Source organism: Gossypium raimondii, chromosome 12 (assembly GCF_025698545.1).
Source record: "Gossypium raimondii isolate GPD5lz chromosome 12, ASM2569854v1, whole genome shotgun sequence".
Classification (NCBI taxonomy): domain Eukaryota; kingdom Viridiplantae; phylum Streptophyta; class Magnoliopsida; order Malvales; family Malvaceae; genus Gossypium; species Gossypium raimondii.
In genome coordinates, this window is record NC_068576.1 from 50735754 (window position 1) to 50756368 (window position 20615).

General features: G+C 33.8%; 3 protein-coding genes and 1 pseudogene across 4 annotated transcripts; all 4 read right to left on the bottom strand.

The window, feature by feature from the left end:
* Nucleotides 1–151: 151 nt before the first annotated feature.
* On the bottom strand, nt 152–2727 carry LOC105764879 (putative kinase-like protein TMKL1). Its single transcript, XM_012583665.2, has 2 exons — nt 2105–2727; nt 152–1314 (listed from the first exon to the last, which is right to left on the bottom strand). The coding sequence occupies exons 1-2, from the start codon at nt 2589–2591 to the stop codon at nt 722–724; spliced, it is 1080 nt and encodes a 359-aa protein (XP_012439119.1). The 5' UTR covers nt 2592–2727; the 3' UTR covers nt 152–721.
* Nucleotides 2728–7367: 4640 nt separating this feature from the next.
* On the bottom strand, nt 7368–10767 carry LOC105764881 (acid phosphatase 1-like; annotated as a pseudogene).
* A 571-nt stretch (nt 10768–11338) lies between these two features.
* LOC105764880 (derlin-1.1) lies at nt 11339–13231 on the bottom strand. Its single transcript, XM_012583666.2, has 7 exons — nt 13064–13231; nt 12844–12979; nt 12672–12745; nt 12350–12443; nt 12126–12254; nt 11864–12024; nt 11339–11679 (listed from the first exon to the last, which is right to left on the bottom strand). Exons 1-7 carry the CDS (start codon nt 13078–13080, stop codon nt 11448–11450), a joined length of 843 nt encoding a protein of 280 aa, XP_012439120.1. The 5' UTR covers nt 13081–13231; the 3' UTR covers nt 11339–11447.
* A 338-nt stretch (nt 13232–13569) lies between these two features.
* On the bottom strand, nt 13570–19344 carry LOC105764875 (ceramide kinase). 2 transcript variants are annotated; one of them, XM_012583657.2, is made up of 13 exons: nt 18776–19344; nt 18090–18266; nt 17848–18015; nt 17655–17747; nt 17360–17452; nt 16795–17017; nt 16679–16705; nt 16453–16537; nt 15434–15583; nt 15121–15222; nt 14244–14612; nt 14011–14077; nt 13570–13932 (listed from the first exon to the last, which is right to left on the bottom strand). In XM_012583657.2, the coding sequence occupies exons 1-13, from the start codon at nt 18947–18949 to the stop codon at nt 13795–13797; spliced, it is 1866 nt and encodes a 621-aa protein (XP_012439111.1). In that variant the 5' UTR covers nt 18950–19344; the 3' UTR covers nt 13570–13794. The 2 variants fall into 2 exon arrangements, with proteins under 2 accessions (XP_012439111.1, XP_052481350.1); XM_052625390.1 differs by lacking the exon at nt 18776–19344 and adding an exon at nt 18397–18534.
* Between the last annotated feature and the right edge of the window lie 1271 nt (nt 19345–20615).

Consider the following 20615-nt stretch of genomic DNA (forward strand, 5'->3'; position numbering starts at 1 on the left):
TCACCTACCAACCACCTATTGTCAATTGTCATTAACTACTGTGCCAGCTAAAACGATTGCAACACTACAACACACACACAGAGTTATGCAACAAAGATTTTGATTGAATGTAAATTGACCTATGTAGCTACTTGAATATACAATTAGAATATTTGATAATATTTGAGTTCATTCAGAGCAAGATTCTTTTTTCTTACAAAAAAAAGGAGAAATTTAGTCAACTATAACAATGACAATGGTGTTGCTGTTCAAGAAAGTACAGAATGAACAACAACCCACCAAACAATCACGAATTCTTGGAAATGGGTGGAAACTAACCCGCAATGAATGACCAGAAATCACCTATGGTTGTAGCTCATAAGTATTCTGGTATTCGGTTGGTCACTTCATCAAGATGAAACATCTTTCGTATTACATGCCTTCGTGTCTCGTAACTGAATTAGATCAGATACCAATCACAAATTCTATGACCTTCAGTCGGATGCTTGAAAGATCACCACTCTAGGTTCCGGGGAGCACCCTGAGAGAAGGCACTTTCTCCACAAGTATCAACACAATGTTCTATCTTTTTAGCTTCAAAAGATTACCCTACTCTTGCTATTCCGGTATAAATCATTGTTTTTGTTGTTAACATTATTACCATGACCGTCAAAGGTGATTAACAAAATGTAAATTTAGAAACTCCGACCAAGACCAATGAAGAATGAACTACTACCAGTTCCTACTTCCCGATTTCTTCGAGCATCATGAGCACTCGTCTGCTATTCGGTCTAAGAGTAGGAGAAGGAGAACAACAAGTCATGGCAAGCTGAAAGAATTTAAGAATGGATTCTTCAGTAACCGGATTTCCCTTATCATTGTTGTTCCTCAGAAGTAGGTCTGGATGATACAGATCGCTGATTCTATGATCAAGAACTGCATTCCGCATGAAGTTTGGCAGATAAAAATCCTCATCAGGTGTTGGCTTTTCATTTATCGGTTCTTTCCCCGAAAGTAGTTCAAGAAAGATCACCCCAAGACTGTATATATCAGTCTCCGGACTTGCATCCCTCATTTTGATGAGCTCAGGAGCTTTATAGCCCTCAGCTGCTGAAGCTTCAAGTATTTCTTGACCAGAGGTAGGATTCAAGAGTAGGTGTATGCCGAAATCTGAGAGAGAGGGCAGATAATTTCGATCCAAAAGTACGTTCTTAGACTTAAGGTTTCCATGGACTATTGGCTTTTGCAATCCTGTATGTAGATGATCTAACCCTCTAGCCATACCAATGGAAATCTTGTAAACCACTGCCCATCTATGAGATTCCACATTCCCATCTGCCCAAATAAACAGTCCATTCAAAATCTTAAAACATTCAAACTCATCCAACATAAACATTATCCTAACTTGTCTGTTAAACATTATCAGATAAGATTTGCAAGAGAAAAACATAGCCATAAAACTCAAAACAGTATTTCCCATTGAAATGTAGTTATGGAAAAGTGAAGGGAAAAGGACAGAGGTAGGTGCCGACAATCAAATTATGCAGGTAATAGCGTAATTTCGACATACAATATATCTACACACAAAACAAAAGTTAACCCACAATGAATACATGTTGGACCTTTTCTTTACAGAAAAGAAACACCCCCCCCCCCATATCTAACAATTGGAAATGAAACTGAATAACAAGAACTTAAGGACAAAATTTAACAATTTTCATTCTTTTAGTGTCATTTTGAGATTTGGAAAATGTCAAAAACGTACAAGAAAAACATAAATATCAATTTAATTAAGCCAACAAGACTGGTTAGCTACTTTTTTCAATTTTTCCTTCAGGGTTTTCTGTTTGGGGGAATCGAAAGGAGAATCTATCTTCCTTTGTCTTCCTTTCTTCCTAGAAAATGAGTAAATTTGACAATAAAAAAAAAGAGAGAGAATCTTGAGCTTCAAAAGATTTGAAGCTCAGTTCAGCTAAGCCAATAAACAGAATTTAACATTCAATCAATGTTTTTTATTATTATTATTATTATCATCATCATCATCATCATCTACATTTTCAGCATTTTCTTCCAAACCAAACACAAAATAAGACGATCAGGAAAAAGAAAAAAAGGAAGAGATTACCTCTGATTAACTGAGCCAAATTGCCATGCCAATAAAAAGGTTGAACAAGAAGCTTCTCTCCTCTAGGCCCAGCATAAAATCCCAAAAGAGGCACCAAATTGGGATGTCTAATGCACCCCAACATCTGAACCACATCACCAAACTCTTCACCTCTCAAGGCACACACAGGCCTCAAGAACCGAAGCAATCTCACCACGTTACTCCTCTGCAACAAGGCCTTATACACGGTCCCATAGTTGGATTTGCCAATCACTTCACCGGGAGCATCGAGAATGTCACATATGGTGAGGTCTTCTCCACCGTTGAAAGTGATCACGTCCTCCATTTCTGACCCATCATCTTCTTCTTCATCATGCTTCTGCCCTTTGCTTTCAATGTCATCCAGCTGATCATTTGTCGCTGCCCTCTTTTGGTAAAAGAAGAAGACAAGTACGAGAATGAAGAAGAAAGCTATTGAAGATAATGAAAGGAGGAGTTTTAACATCATTTCACCGAAATTTTGATTCTTTTAGCAAAGAAAGATTGCAGCTTGTTAGAGAATGAAGATCAAGGTGATGTAGTGAAAATAGGAAGTTTGGGTTTTTTTTGTTGTTGTTGTTGGGGGGCTGTGGAACCCAAGATTCTAGCGAACTACTGATTTTTAGGACCAAAAAGAAAGAATTTAACTCAAAAACACATTATTTTGGATCTGTAATGTGAAAGGTTTATAATCTTGTTTGACCCTTTTTCTTATTAAACTAGCTCAACTACCCCATTTGTCTTTGTTGCTGCTCCCAATTTTACCGTTTCCTTCAAATATTTTTGGACAATTGAGCAAAAGAAGGGACTAAAATTATAAATTTACCCATATAATTTTGAATTCCAACATTTTTATTTTCTAAAAGTTTATTATTACCACATTAACCAACTGTGCAATCAATATATTAATAAAAGATTGATATAAATAATAAATCACACTTTAGTTTATTGGTAAAGTATAAAGGTTTGAGTTTCAATCTATTTATATTTTTCTCATGTTTAATCATAAATTTAGTCATTAATGTCTACATATTTTGTCAAAATGGTCTTAATTGTATTTTTGAGTTTTTTATAAATTTTGTTCTTTTTTCAAATTGTTCTTTTAGCGATTTGATGAAAATACCTTTAAAAAATTAACGGGATGATGTAGAATTCGTCGTAGAATATTTGTAATGAGATATAATTTATTACTTAGATAACCTAACAAAATAATTACATGTGGAAAATAATAAAATAAATAATTCATGAAGTTAAAAAGCAACTCTTAATTTAAATAAAATAAATGTAATTATCTAAAAAATTTAAAATAATATTATTGGGTTATTTAAGTAATAAATTACATCATCCCGTTAGTTTTTTATGGTACTTTCATCAAATCATTAAAAAAACAAAGATTGATGGCCAAAAAGACTCAATAATACAATTAAGGCTATTTTAATAAAACATATAAATGTTAATGGTGAAATATACAATAATAAAAATTATTTTATAAAATAAAGATATTTTGATGGTTACACAATAAAGTTATTGCTACATTGACTGGAAAATAATAATAATATTATTTCAACTGAGTTAAAAATTGAAAAGCAAAAATTAAAGTGAGTAGGATTGCAAAAAGAAAGAAAAGGTTACATAGCTACTACCATTGATATGCTAAGATTGCTTTTTCCTTCCCATTTAACTTATTCACAACATTTAATAATTCATATCAATTAAGATTTCAAATTAAAAGAAATGTTTATCGTTCAAACGTTGGCTTGCTTCATATGTTGGAATCTAAAGGTTTCCTAAATTTAGTTTCTGTTTTTTTTTTATATAACATAAAACATGAAAAGAGATATATATATATTTACATAATTAAACAAAAGAAGCAATGTGTTGTCAAATTTGTAAATGTTTGATTCTAATTTCATTTCTCCAGAAATTCAACCATATAATGATTTTTATTCCATTGGTGGCCCATTTGCTATCATGCATGGGAATACAAATATGGTTATCCGTCTTAGTTGTGGACTTAATGATAAAGCTGTTGTAAATTATTACTTGTAATTAATATAAATTGTTATTTTTTGGTAAATTATAAGACCTCAGGTTATTCATATTAACACATAAAATCGTAATTTATTGTTATTAAGTTTATTTTTGTTATACACCAAATTCAGAAAACCAAATCATCCACCCCAACATCTCAAATCAATCTGAAATCATCATTTTGATGGTTTTGCAAGAATCATAACAGAGTTCAATGATTGTAAAAGAAGAATTAAGGAATACGATTTTAGAAAGATAAAACTAATTTTTAATGAATAGTTACGTATCAAGTAAGAAATAAAAATAGCGTGGTCGTGGATTATAATATCTGTCAACTGAAAAGTAACACGTGTGAGTAAAAGCGACGGAATGCTTGATGCTGATTGAAGGGGGAATCAGAATGCAAATCAACGGCGTAGATTGATGAGTTGTGTTGGGACCCACGCAATGCAAACCAAACTAATGATGATTACTTCCAGTTACTCCTTATTTAGGTAAAAAATAAGATATTTTTTTAAACGGGTCGAGCCTCGAGTAAATTTTTTTTAGCCTAGGCTCGGTCTGGCCCAAATCAACTGTTTTGCTGTTGTTTCATTATTATATTGTTACTATTTTGTTGTTATTATTTTAGATATTACATAATTGTTGATTTATTATTAATGTTGCTACTATTTTAAAGATATTTGTTTGTTAAGTTACAACTATATTATATTATTTAAGTATAAAGATTTTTATTTTTTATTTTTATTTATTTTTAATTTGTTAAAAAATATTTTTTTAGTGTATTTGATACAATACATTTTTTAAATTTATTTTTATATAAAAGATTTAAAAAAGTTAGACTTGGACAGAATTTTGAGTCTATTTTTTAAATAGGACTAAACGTTTTATATTAATCTGAATCTATGATAAAGTGTAATGGTGATGGGTTATTACTTTGTGCCGAGCCAACTAACTTATAAAATAAAAATTTGATGGGAGGGATTGGGATTTGAGTTTCTAGCCATTGGCAGGCTTATCCCTTCCCTTCAATCATATATAGTATGTAAATCTTTTCATAGTGGTTAATCAGGCAGGGTCAAGCTATCTCACCCTTATATTCTTTATCCAAAACATTTTAACTTTGAAATTTTACTTAAAACCATCAAATTCTTTTCTATTTGACTTAATCATCCTTGCTTCAATTTAATAATTTTATCTACCACAAGTTGAGCCATTAACTTTTCATTTAATTATCTTACCTCAATTTATTGTTTAATCATAAAAGTTGTCAAGAGTATTAGTGAGCGGTAGATAAAATAATTTATGTAAATTTAATGAAGGCATCAACGTGTATCACTACTTTTTTTAATGTTCTATTTACCTTCACTTATACAAACGAGTTATTTGAAAATAAACCTTCATGATACAATGAAACCCAATAATTGTTTTATATTTTACATTGACGAAAATAGTTCTCTAAGCACCGAGCAAAGCATAGCAAGAATATCAATTTTATAAAAGAATTCTACACCAATTCTATATAGAAAATCTAAGAATATAAAATATGGAGGAGAATATAAAGAAACATTGTTTCTATGTTTTTTTCTTTTACGTACTATACAAATGAAATTTCACTCGTTCTTATACATAATTATCCAATGGATAGTCACATCTTTAAACAATAAACATAATTATTCAATGAATATTTAGTTGAATAATCATAACTCTTAATTAATAATTGATATAACTTATCACTATAAAAGTGACAACTCTTGGTTAATAATCATTTAACATAATTTTGGATCACTTATAATTTTTCAATTATAATTTATATCTTTTGAAATTTTATAAATATTTTAAAAATGTTACAATAAAACCCTTTTTTTAAGTATTGTTGACTAGATTTGGTCCTCCTATTCATCTTCTCTCCCACTCAATTAACCTTAACAAAATGATATTATTTTATTTAAATTTAATTACAAATTTATATAAATATTAATATAATTTTTACCCAATTCTAAATGAAATGAATATATTTGGAGCCCCATGTAACTGTTTCATTTTCAGATTTTTTTTTTGCTCTCAGCTACATTAATTAAGCTATAATCTCTATTTTCTTTTCTTAATTCAAAAGTTGAGGAATATTGTGGATGTTGTTTCCATTTTTCTTAAATATTGATCTGTTTTTGTTGAGAAAGAATGATGAATATAGTACTAAGACAACCCAGACGAACGGATGTGAATTAATTGTAGAATACGATGATAAGTTCAATTTTTTTTTTTTAAAAAAACATTCGACTGAACTTTTTGGCCAAGTGGATATGATTAAAAATAACAAAAAGAAGCACATGACATGTGATAACGGGACATTATAATTCTATGTTTCAACACTATGCCTAAATGAAAATTAAGAGAGCCATCCAGTGAATTACAACTCATTCTTCGGTTTCATATTTGTCTGACCAACAGCACAATATCACATGAACTCTCTCACTTTAATTTAAAAAGAATGGGAATTTGTAACTTTTGGCATCTGAAAATGAAGCACATTGCACATGCAAATCTAATTTAGATTTGAAGACCAAAGGAAAGAGTAAATGAAATATATATTGCTTCATTTTTTTTTCCAAATTTCACTTAGATTTAATAGTTCAGCAACACATTTTCTTTAATATTAGAATATCAGTCAAGAGTTGGGGACAAATTTTTGAAAACATATTAATTAAAGTTCACATAAATATTAAAAATTGTTTTTGGTTTAAATGGTAAAAACAAAAATTTATATGCATCATTATGGTAAATATTTTTATTGATTTAATTGAAAAAGACAAACTCACCCTCTCAACCATTTAAGTATAGATAGATATAGTTCATTATAGTATAAAAATATCTTAAGATTTTATAGCCTAATGATTTGGATTATTGGGAACGTTACTTTCAGTTGCTAGACTAAACACATATGCTGCCCCTGTGTTAAGGCAACAGTGGAAGTGGAAATTCCTGCTACGAATTTAAAGTTCAATATTTTTATCCTAAAACAATTGTTTGTTTTGAATGATGAAGGGGGGGAGAGAGAAAGAGAGATTCCTCACAGTTTGATGGGGGCTAGTTGTAAGGCAGGGACCAATGAAGCGACTGAATGGTAAAGCCGAAGGGTGGCTTTGGCGATGTGGTCCTCATAAAATAATGGAACACTATATGTAATCATCTGCAGACACTTGTGGGAGAAAGGTAAGGAAACAGTAACTTTGGATTCAGGTCACTGTCAGAATGAAGATGACAATAGATTCCATGGAAAAACTAATAGATGGAAGTTAATGGTTTTCAATCAACAAACTATCAATCCATCACTTCTTCTTAATTAATTGTCAGTTTCAGCATCTTGCAGTTAATGAGTTTTTGAAACGAAACTGGGTCATTGCTATAGTTCGCCTTGTGTTAACAGAAAAGATACCAATAATCTGGCACAACTTTGATTTTTATTTGGTTGTTTATTACTTAATGATTTAAATACTTGTTATACCTCCACCGATTGAAGACACAATAGGCTACCTGAGGAGTGACCTCCACCCGCTATAGATTGGGCAGTTATTAGAAGCTTTGCCTTCCGTTTCAACTATCCAACCAAATGGGATGAAGCTGCTCAAAGAAGCTACCCACCCATTCCCTAGAAGGATGCCACCACTCGTTCCTCTAGGCACCCGATCTCCTATTAAGAACATGACTCTTGAGGCCACCGAACCCCATGTGGGCTCAATTACTCCCTACCATAATTCAAAGGGAATGGCAATATGTCCCATCACGGACATCCTTTCCACGCATCTCACAATGATGACCTGATAGCGGGTCTGACATGTTAATGCCATCTAACATGGGACCTCTCCTGTAAATAACCCCCAGAACGAGGAGGAAGGGATTGACTCTTCAACATTCTAACCTACACTCTGCTACTCTGCTCTCAGCGTTCACCTCCACCACCTTCACTTTCAATATTCTCTGGCTCTCCGCCCAGACAAGGTGAACCGACCTCCATCAACACCAGTACATCCTCCTCCATGTCTTCTCGTTGATCCCACACATCAACAATACTATATCCCTCTTCTACCATTTTAGTCCTCTTCTTCTATTTAAACACTGTTTCTGGCTTGCCGTGGACTTCGGAGTCTCTGTATGGAATGAAAATATGGGAATTAGTTGGCAATTGAAGCATCCGTAATTTAAAGCGTGAAGACGGCATTAAATATTTCTATGAGCAGATATAGATGACAGAAAACCAAAGAACAAAATGAATTGAGGTCTGGAGGTAACAAAAGAATCCAGGGAATGATTTTGCACCTTTGGAACTTTCAAAGGATGGGATTTAAAGCTAAATGATTCAGTTAATAACAGCATTATTACATAGTTAATGCCATGTTTCAAACAAGTCAAAGAACCGTTCATATCCTTGTAAAAAAAGAGTGATGATGTCCCTCCCAAGCAGGTGAACCCGGAAAGAACAATGTTTTCAAGCACCAAAGCAGATGTAAGGAAGATCAATCGCGTTTTAAGTTCCATTTTGAAAGTTATTGTGGTGCACATGTATGCGTTCTATGGAAAACTGTTTTCCTCAATGAACAATACTATTCCCTGCTCTACAACATGGTTTCCTTTCCTATCAAAGGCACGACTTAGGAAACCATCATTCATGTTAGAGAAAAATCCCACTGTTTCGAGGCATGCTATAAGCTCGACCAAAGTTGATCTACAAGCTTCCCTTATATACACTTGGAGAAACTAGAAAATTTACGCATTCATAAGTTGGCAAAGAAGATAATGACAGATAAACCGAATGTATTCTCCCATACAAGAGAACAATTTCATTTTTCTCCTTTATTCTTCCTTGATTTCACTCCATACAGGAGGTATAAACAGATAGCATGACAGCACACAATCAGCACAACATAAGTAATGTCTACACCTAGGGCATAAAAGAATACAGCGAAGACAAGTTTAGATTGAAAAGAAAATTAAGAAACTCTAGGACCAAAGCCTATCATGGCATAGAAACTAGTGACATTTACCTACTCCATCATATAGATAGTGCCTACTGTTGTAAAATTGTGGTGCAAGAAAGAAAAATTGAGGGAAATAAAATATAAACTTGAAAGTGTGATACACTGTCCTTAAAACCTTATATTTTTAAAGCAGTGAATCTATGTTTCATCATTAGAAGTCTTTTCCGAAAACCCAATTGGTAAGCACACAATGGGCTAGCCACCCAACTTAATTACCTAAATTATACTTTATATATGTTAGCAATGCGGGATTACTAACTTTGCAAACTATTAACACCAACTTCCAATAACAAGGCGTTTATGAAAAATCCGAGAAAAATATCCTTGCAGTCCAACATATGTCATTTAATAGGATATATAAGTAACAAATAACCAAATCCACATACGTCAAACGAAGGAGTACTAATGAGTAATGATGCTCACCTTAAAATAAGCTTGTTCCAGCTCCGAAACCCTGCTTTAGTCAAATTTTCAATAGTCGTAGATCTTTGCTTTTCACTTCTCCCAGTCAGCAAGAAAACTTTAGAGCCCAAATTTAAAACCTTCTTCAAAAAGTTTCAGGCTAGGGTGGGCTAGGCTCTATTGCTGGTGCCATCTCCTCTATACCCACTTATTGAACTCAACAGGATCGAAAATCTCCAAGCTGCAAATTCACAATGAAACCCGCCCGCATTAGAAATTAAGCAATTTCAGTCCCACAAGAGAGCAACAATTAAAAAGAACAAGTTTGTAAACTTCCCAAAGCCATATTAATATGAATGTTATTCTCCTGCAAGAATGGTGAGAAAAATGATAGAATTATAAAAAGCACAAAAATTTGTTTCTGCCTAACCTTTTGCATCAAACTATCAAATCCAGTGCATGTCTATTTATATTTCTCATATTCCCAAACAGCTTCCAATATACAAAACAGCTCAAGATTACAGACAAAGGGATACATAAATTTCAAGCAAATTTCTTTCCTGAAATCAACCAGTTGTTTCGTGTGAAATGTGAATGGTGCTTGATTCTCTCTTCTTCTTTTTTTTTTATTATAAATTTATTAGTAAGATTCCCAAGGCAATGTATACGTCTCAAAATTCTAAATCCTAGCTCCCATACAAGATACCCAAATTCCATATTTCTTCTACTTTCCCGCGTTTTCTTAGCAACCAAACAAAATTATGAAAAATGAAAAACCCTTACCCATAACCATGCTCAACGTAGTGGAGAACAAAGTTTCATCAATGTCAAAAACTCAAACGTGTTTCCCCATCTCCGCTCAGATGCAGGCTCATTGCAAAAACCCTAAACTCAGCCTCAGTCAAAATCCTTTCGAGATCCACCTTATAACCTCGACCCATCATGCAATCTTTAACACAGAGGAAAATAAAATTTGGGAATTGAATGGAAATGAAATAGAGAGAAAAGAGAAGGAAAAGAAAATGCTTTTGTAACATAACGATTGCTGGTGTGAAGAGGAAGAAAGAAAGGAAACACTTTTGGCGAAGAATTTGAGAGCATGCAGTGCAGACAGTGGAGGGAAAGTCCGGTTGGAGGATGATTCTATGAAGGACTGACCGCACCATGTTATCTGGACCCATTTGGTCAGCTCAGTCTGGTCAATCCTTTTCTTTTTTCTTTTTTTAAATTACAAAATATTTTTATATAATTTAATAATAAAACATCTTTTACACTATAAAATTATTTAAAAAACATTGTTTTATTCTTTTTCAATCTTCTCTATTTTTTAGTTTATTTATAATTTTAATCCTCTATTGTATTAAAAGTTGAGATTTAATCTATACATTAATTCTCATATTTTTTATAATATTATTAGTTTACTAAAACATTTTAAAATTATTAAATATTTACATTAATGCAAACTACTCTTTAGAAAAATTGGTCAAATGATTTAAATTTAATACAAAATTTGTATGGCAATTAAATACTCAAAAATAAATTTAAATCAGCAAAATATATAAATTATATTAGATTAAAGCTATTAATATTAAATTTTAATTTGATATAATTATACACATTAAACTTAAATTGTGATTCATAAATGCATATATTTAAAATATATATACATACATGTATATTCATATTAGATTCATATAATTGATTGTGTATGTAATATATTATGCTAATTCAATAATGTTACTTATAATTAGTGAAAATCAAATTAAAATAAAATTTTATTTATAAAATCGTACAAAATCAAAATCCAACCTTACATATCAAAATATAACATAGTCAACCAACTAAAACCATAAAAGTTAATGCCCACTAAGACGGTAACTTTTCCCCCGAAATGCAACGCCCTCGTCTGAATTAGGCTGCCTTGCTGAATTATCGGTCTGGTTCTGCTCTGACGGCGCCGTAGTTGTTCTTGCTCGATTACCATCGAGTCGGTAGCTTCTTCCTCGGAAAGCAACTCCGGCAGAAGGGTCACGCTGCACTGGAGAGTTAACTTGGATTCCCTCCCCCCAGTACGCTACTAGTTTGTGTCTGCAAACGCTCATTAAGGACTATACCACACAGTTCAACATCCCACTAAAATTTGGTTAATCCATAAACATACATTTACTTCATGCCAAGCGGTTTAAGTTCCATCACGAGTGAGTTTGTTTCGATTATATTCATTGAAATTTATATCGTAAGCTGAAAAATAAACAATGGAAAGTAAGGATACACCCAAAGAGGGGTCTTGAGAACGTATTTGCCACCAGCAAGAGGATGAAGCACTGTTAGAAAGTAATAAAGATGCCCTGCAACCATCCCTATTATATCTTCCATTAAAGAAGCCCCAAATATTAGATCCAAAGCTAGCAATGCCCATGGTAGATAAAATCCCTGCTTTGCCAATATCCAACATTTAGAACCAGTTCTAAAAATAGCAATTCCAACTCCATACTACAGTTGTTATTTTGCAGTTTCGGCTCTTATCAACGTACCTTCAATGTTACTACACCATAGATGCTAATTTGTGCATTTGGGAACTCACGGCTCCAAACGTAGACGATCATGAAAACCAGTGAACCGGCCATGAAAGGTGTCCATAGAAATGGAATAGCAGCCATCACCTAAAGAATCAACCAGTAGTATGAAATTATTTTCAGTTTTTATATTTATATGTAGGTAAAGGTCGATTGGTATGCTAAATTCACTTGTTACTAACCAAAAGTGACAGTGCTCCAAACATCAGCATCCAGACATAGTCTGCTGTTCTCTTGTCAAAAGGCCCTCTCTCTAGTAACACACCATATCTTGCTCTGTCAAATTAAACTTTAAATGTTTTACACTATTTTCTTCTCCAACTAAATATGATACTGCAAGGTTTGTATCTTGATCTTGTGTCTGGATTATTTGTCCATATATGGATAGAGAGGTATGATTCTTTAAATATGGAAAAGGTTAAGCATACTCGTATTAGACATATACTTGAGCCCACTAATTCTAGATAACATAGAAGAGAAGAGCCAAAAGATTTAGGTACTGACATCATTATAAGACGGATGGCGAAAAAGGGTGAAAATGGCCCAAGGAAGAAGAAGTTGGTGATGAGCCTCCAAACCTGCAACAAAAGAATATCAATGATGAACCACAAAAAAAAAAAAAAAAAAGAGCTCTCCAAGTTGTAAATTTGATTAAAAAAAAAGCTTACAAGTTTACCTGGAAACGTTTAAATACATCTTGGTAAGAGAGAGCTATGTTCCAGGGATCATAAAGGCCAAGATAGAGGGCGGAGGTGGTCATCGAACAGGCCACTCCATAGAACTTGCTCACAGGCGGCAACGATTGATAATATCTGATTATATTTGAAGCTAACACACAATTAGAACCAAAATATTAAAAGAAAAGTATCTAAATCAGACAAAGGAAGAAAGGTTACTGTGCTGGTGTAGACATTGCAGGAACAATTAATAATGCCTTGGGTTGTGCAAGATCATAAGAACATGATCATGGACTTGTAGTAGTGGTGGTGGAAATACCAATGGCGTGACTTTTGAGTTTGGCAATGATCAAGTCAAGATAAAAACCATAATATTCCAAGTCTTCTCTTTTAATTGTCCCAGCTTATTGGACCAACCATTCTATTGCAATACCCGATTGGTTCAGTGTTTGAAAATTTCTTGGTCTGACGAAGCCCACATAAATGACCAATCATGGTCAATATTTATTGGTGGAATTCGTTATCTGGTCCATTTTTTATACACCATCGATATAATTTTTAAAATTCTAAGAGATTTTTTTTATACTAGGAAGCAATTAAATTATAATGGAAAAGGGGTTTACCGATCGAAATTTTAACTTCGTGTCAATTAACTTGAAACACAGACAAATTTGCTTCTGAGCCAATAACTTAATTGGTGGATTGAAGAGAATTAAAGGTAGATATCATGGAAAATCGAGAATTTATTATAAAACAAACTTTCGAGATAATATACAGTGCTCCATATTCATTCATAACTATATCAAATTCTTGTCCTATGATACCTTAAAAGCCCTGTTGATGTATATCAGCAATAACTAGACTAAATTTTGTTAATACAAAACGGTGTTGGTAGAATGTAAATTACTCAACTACTGCATGCTTTGATGAGAGCATGTTCCCTTTGTATCCTAAACTTCAGGACCAGATGCGAATAAGCAAATAAGGCCCCGAAATACTTGCGCTGAAAGTTTATGTGCTTGAAAAAGCTCACCATCCAGATTCCAGATACTCTCTTTGCCGATTGAAGTGAATGTAAATGCCGGGGTCTAGAAATAACATCAATAATGGGTTCAGAAAGAATTTCAGGGAACAACAGAAGACAAAAACATGGGAAGAACATATACCTTATGATGTTCCACAAAGTCGAAATTCAGGGGGTTTCCACCTTTCCTTGCCAGCTGCGTAAGATGCCTGCAGGTATTGATTAAGAGCCATTACAGAAAAATGGTTTTCTAGACAATGAAGAACTATGCAGAAACAGTACAAAATTTGCAAATGCACTGATGTAAAAGGAAATGAAAGGACCAAATAGAGATCCCAAAAATCCTTATTGAGAAAAGCAAATGCGGCAAATTACCAGAGATATAATGCATGAGGGCAGTCTTTAATTAATAAAAGATGTAGGAAACCATCTGAAAGGTGTGCATCAGCCACTAAACCGTCAGGTGCCCTTTCATTTCGGTTAGACATTATGGCAGCCCCAACACTAAGAAAACGCCCTTTAGATTTCAACCATCTTGCTTCTGGCGAACTTATTGCAGGCGGGCTTCTTATTGAAGAATAAACTGGCTTTGTATTACACACATCGCAATTAGCTTGGCAAATATTTCTTTCAGATTTTTTTCGTTTCAAGCTCCGCACCCTACTAAGCATCCTACTTCCATCTAAAATTGAACTATCTTTTTCTGATTCAACTTCCAGGTATCCTACTTCTGCTTCATATGACCTTTATGAAGAAAAGAGGTTATCATGACTTTGCATAGTCAGCTAAATATCAAATATTAAAAGGTGGCATTTGCAATAATAATATTGCTCAGACATGCCCTGGGAAAGGGAAATCTCAAGCTGAAAATTAATGACAGACATTAACAAGCTAAAATGAAAATGAGATCTCTAGAAAGGTGAAGTTGTTTGAAGACTTCAAGTCAAATAATAGCAGCCAAATCCAGCTCAAATTTCTTACTAAAAAGGGGACAAAAATCTCGTCCTAAAGCAAAGCAAGGAGGTGAAGGGAAAATTCTTCCACGATGCATTATATACAAACAAAAAGAACCAGCTTCAAAGGCCTCACATAACTGAAGGGGAACTTATTGTAAATTTCAGACTTAACTGCAATTCTTCTATAACTAAATTGGAACAAATGCTTGAAGCTGATTACCTTATTGAATGCTATTGCCACCAAAACCTAACATCATTAATCTACAAACTCATTAAGTCTAGATGAAGAGAAATACCTGTGTTTCAAAAACACTTTAGTTCCAGCATAATCATAACGTTTGGGGCCCATCCAGCGGTATTTTTCACTCTCTGTAATGACATCTCCATAAAATCCATACCTGATAAATTTCACTGATGAGTTGCAAAGTGACAATGAGGGTAATTGTTAGAGCAACAAAAGAACACAAGCACACTAAAATGCCTTTCAATTATCATGACTGTGCTTGAAAGGTTATTAACCAGCAAACATGCATGCATTCAACAACATTTAAGACATTTATATGCCAATACTCTCACAAAACCATAACACTAGTTATGACAAGAAACTACCCAGCAAAAGAAGCCGCATAGCGTACACAAGGTTCAATCTTTGAGGTAGATGTAGTTTTCCATCTTACAACTTGAGCAACATCAAGGCACAACTTTTTACCCAGGATAATGTGCAGTGCAGACGTTATAGGATCTCGAGCACCAGTGGTGCTGCAATAAAGAAATCAACAAAACAATATAAGTAGAAAACAAATGACATCCATGATTAGCTCCAACAATTTTCAGTTAGATATATGTTTTAAGCATGTCAGCACTACAAATCACATGCCATTTCCTCAAAGAGATGTGATACCTAACGAAAGTTGTTATTAGTTATTACCTTGGCTATAATTACATCAAAGCAAGGTTGTGGGGCGGATAATCTGGATAAAAATCCTAACATTTAGTACTTAGCATAACAGATAGTTCCTAAGACTTAAATCCTTAGCATAAGGGGCAGCTCTTAAGAATTGGACCCTCAAGTCTATTTGCCACCCAAGACATAAACCACCCATGGAACCAGGGGCCCTACACTTGTAGACTAGGTGAGCTTAACATGTGAGGCATATAATACCAGAGGCAGAAAGAAACCACAACAGCAAAGAACTTTTTCAAATGCTATAAAATCCAATATTCCATCTAACATCATGTAAAACATCACATCTAAAACAAGAAAAAGGAAGAGAGACTTTTAGATCACATTTAGTTATATACGAGTATTTGACAAGAAGAGGCCTTTTGATAGAAATCAATGTAACTTGAAGCCACCCAGTAATAATATTCAATTATTTCTTTAATGTTTTTCCCTCCCAATTTATCACCACTTGCCACAGTGAGCAGCCACTTGGTGCAAAAATGTAAAAGCTTAGGGCAGTATCCATATCAGAAGGACAATTCAAAGTTAGGCAGGTGGACTGTATCCTGATATTACAAATAGTCGCCCAAAATGCCTGCTGCATGCATCCACATGCAAGCTACAGACCTAGCCTTACTATGTTGAGCCCTAAAGAAGGAATATTCATAAGGATGGAAGAATATACCATATAACAATAGCATCTGTTGAACCTGCAGGAATTATTCCAAATCTAAGCCTTTGGTTAGGGAGTGGATTCTCAATTTGTTGATCTGAATATCAAAAAATTTGTTTAGGTTTCAAGCATTGAAAATATGTAAACAATATAAAGAGACCATTTCCGCCACTGTATAGAGAGTTGCAAACAGAGTTCCATTATCATGGTAATTTGTAAGAATACAGTAAAAACTAACCTTCAATGTGAGAACCATCATTAGTTCCTGTAAATAAAAGCAAACATGGTTATACAGGATAAACAGAACAACCACAAAGTTGATTCTTATAGAAATATGGTTATCATGAAACACACTCAAATGAGAGAATCCTGATTCATTATGAGCCGAACTTGAGAGAAGAGGATCACTCTCTATGTTGTTATGAATCTCAGAATCTGCTTCATTTGGATCATTAACTAAGGGGTTGCTGTTATTCCCCAGAGCATCAAGAAAATCTGAAGGGATAGGAGGGAAAGGAGCTTTATGCCTTGAAGAAAGAAACCCGTTAAGGATTTCATTGAAGAAACCATCACCACCCTGCAAATTGACATGAAAAAAAATCACCTTTGTTTATGTATGGTACTATAATTGTCACATAGTGTACTAATAGGTTAAAGCTTAAAGAACAGAAAATAGAACCAAGCCCGCCCAAAAATTAGGTATTTGTTGAGTTAGGTCATTCGGCACTCTTACAGCCTACACAAAGCTTTGAACTAAATCTGTACCACTTAAACAACAAAACATGAACCTGAAGTTAAAAAGAAGAATCTTTTCCATCAAGTTAGCAACTTACCTATTATTTGGTATATTTGGTATAATTATTCTAGACAGAGAAAAGATGCATATGGTACCATAACATGCAGGTATCAAATCACTTACAACAGCTAGAACACCATCATATGAATTCAGCTCTTCATTTGTGGCGGATGTCATCACATCAAATGCATGCCCTGCCCTCTGTGTTACTATCACCTGAAATTGAAACAACAGGTTATTATAACTAGCCAGGCATGCTTGACTTAGTAATAGGTATTAATTGAACCTTTATAACTAGGATTAATATGTTTAAATTTCCGTGATAAGAAAACATGACAATTAATGGGAAAATGCAACAGTTGATAATGTTAGGAAAATAATGCAATAACATCTATCTGCATTTGTTATGGAAGCTTACCTTTGTGTTTATTTTAGCACATGAGAATATAGGAGCAACGGCTTCCCAGATCCTCCGTCCATTCCCTTTCCCACTCATTGGATGAACAAATACCTTATTAAATGGGAAAAAAATCTCTTAAAATATCTTCAATTTCTCATTGGCATTATATCTTGAAACGAAAAATTTTTTACATACTATAGAAGATATATACCAGAAGATTCTTTGGTCTCCCAACTTCCTTACTAAGAGAATCATTAATTTTATTCACCCACATTTGACATGTCTGCAAGTCCTTGTTACCAAATTTGTAAACCGCCAAGCTCCAAAGGCAAGGCTGTGACTTAGACTTTTGAAAAGTATGCACCATAAAGTGGTTCATCTGCAGCAGTAAGTATGATGAATCACTGAAAAATATTATCATTATATAAAATGAGATGAAAAAAACAAACAAACCCCAGAATCATGAGATCCATTCCCCACGAAACACTCTGCAGCAAGTGTGAGATCTGATTCTTGAATCACATCACTGTCTATTATCTCTACGGCATAGATATCAGAGAATGTTAGCTTCGTTGCCATTTTAGTTGCCACTCTAGGAAGAAATTTAATTCCCAAACATGTTGATCCATCCTGTTCCAGTAAATATGAAGAAGCCATCAGAAGCTAAATATGACCCTATATTCGTGTAAAAACACAGCTCAAAGAAGCGGAAAACAATGGAGGATCCTTACATTGATCAAAAGGTATTGAAACAACCTACCTTAAACCATAGTGTATTGTAACGTACGATAATTAAGGAATAACCTATCTTACAACTTAAACCAAAATTAGATTAATTTCTCAATAATCAAAGGGTAACTCAGCTCATACACTTCAAGAAGGTAAAGGGCAAATAGACAAAAGGCAATTTCAATGTCATCCAAGAAAAAGCACAAAATGGATAAGCTTAAGAAAACACACAAATACACGCAAAATGATGGGTTGCGATCAAATGAACAGAAAAACAAAATTATATAATAATAATAATAATAATAATAATAATAATAATAATAATAATAATAATAATAACTAAACATGAAGAGGTATGATAATTAAGGAGAAAGAATCAATATACAAGATAAAAAGAAATAAGAACTTACATTATCCAAGGAATAAAGCGATTTCCAAGACAATCCATCTGAATTAAGAGTAAGAGTAACCTCTCCAACGTGATCCAAGAACAAATTCGAACTCAAAACGGATGTTTGACCCTCAGCGTCGACATTTCGTTGGGATATATTCCCAGAATTATAAACACTTCCATTTATTTCCATTAATTAGATTAACTAGTATACAAATTTTCTATGGAAAAATAAAAATTGAGATAAAAAATCACTAGATTTAAAAAAAAAATAGTTGGAATTAAAAGCCCTAAACCATGCTTCATATACCAAAAAAGAAACAAGAATGAAGAAGAAGAGAGAGCCAAGGTTTTTATTTTGTATTGGCGTTTAGTTTTATAAGGTCCGAATGGAGAGATCGGGTAAATTGCATTCGGGTTTGGTCCACCCTCAACACGAAAGGCATTCACTTACTATTCAAGGGACGAGGCCTTGGAGCCGTTGAAAATTGGCGCTTTGTGTTTTTCATGTATCGTTTTTTTTTCGACTTTTCAATCAACATTCATGTAAAATTCCTTGTTTCAAGGAATGAAACAAAGGGTGGGGAAAGTTTTGACATTAAAACAAACAATTCCCAATGAATTTTTACTTAAATTTCTTCATTTCTTAGCCTCATAAATGTCTCTTCTACAAATGCTTTTCGGTAAAATACAATAGGCATAATTGTAAAAAAACCCTCAATCTTTGGAGACTTTTGGTTTTGTGCTCTTACCCTTTTTATTTTTCGACTGACACCCTCAATGTTACGATTTTTTTATAAATCAGTCCGTTTTTAACCATCAACCTGAGTTAACCGTTAAATTCCACGTCATATATGACGTTATTTTAACTTTTTTTTCATTTTGTCACCATTTTCTTTTTTCTTCCCTCTGTCTCTCTTCCCCTCTAACTGTTGATTCCAGCCATGCATTTTTTTTATCAGGATTTGACTTCATCTTTGATTCTTTTGTGGTTTCCTCATTTTTAAAAACCCAATTTCAAAAACTAATCAGAACGAAATAAACAAAATTTGCTCTTTAAATTTGCAAAAGACCAAACTTTAAACACTCATCAAGCTGAGTTCTTTAACCCCAAGCTTCCACCCAGAATCCTTTCCTCTTCCAAAAAGTTCGAAGGCTCATCGGACATTGTCGACCTCCGTTACCACATGACTCCCGTCCTTTCCTCGTCGCCGATCAATATCTACCTCATTTGGTACGGTCGTTGGTCTGTTTCCCAAAAACTCCTCATCAAAGACTTCATAAATCGCCCACGAGTTAGCCGAGCTCTCCACAAACCCACTGGTGAATGCATGGTACGCCGGAGAGGACCCCACCGCACCAACGGAGATAGGAGACCTCTGTGAAGGGTTGTACGGTACCGGCGGCGGCGGAGGGTACATTGGTCAAGTCACGAGAGACCAGAAAGGGAAAACGTATAACATGAACGGTAACAAAGGAAGGAAATTCATGGTGCAATGGATTTGGAGCCCTGTTTTGAAATCTTCTGCCGGTCCCAATGCTTTGGATTAAATTTAATTTCATTTTTCTGGGTTCTTTTTTCCATTGAAATCATTAGATTCATTTCCATGGAATCTTGAGTTTTGCATGTCAATTTAGGGTTTGAGATAGTTGTATGTATTGTAGAGTTGTATAAACAGGTTGATGATGAAGATGCATAAGTTTAAATATTATAACTTTAGTTTATGTTTATTTAATATAAGAAGAAAATTTTCATTTCTTTGAAATTTGCCGTTGTAGTGGTGGTAATAAAGAGCAAATTTAAAGCTTTGGGTTTTAGAAGAATCGGGAAAAGAGAAAGAGGGAAGAAAATGGAAACA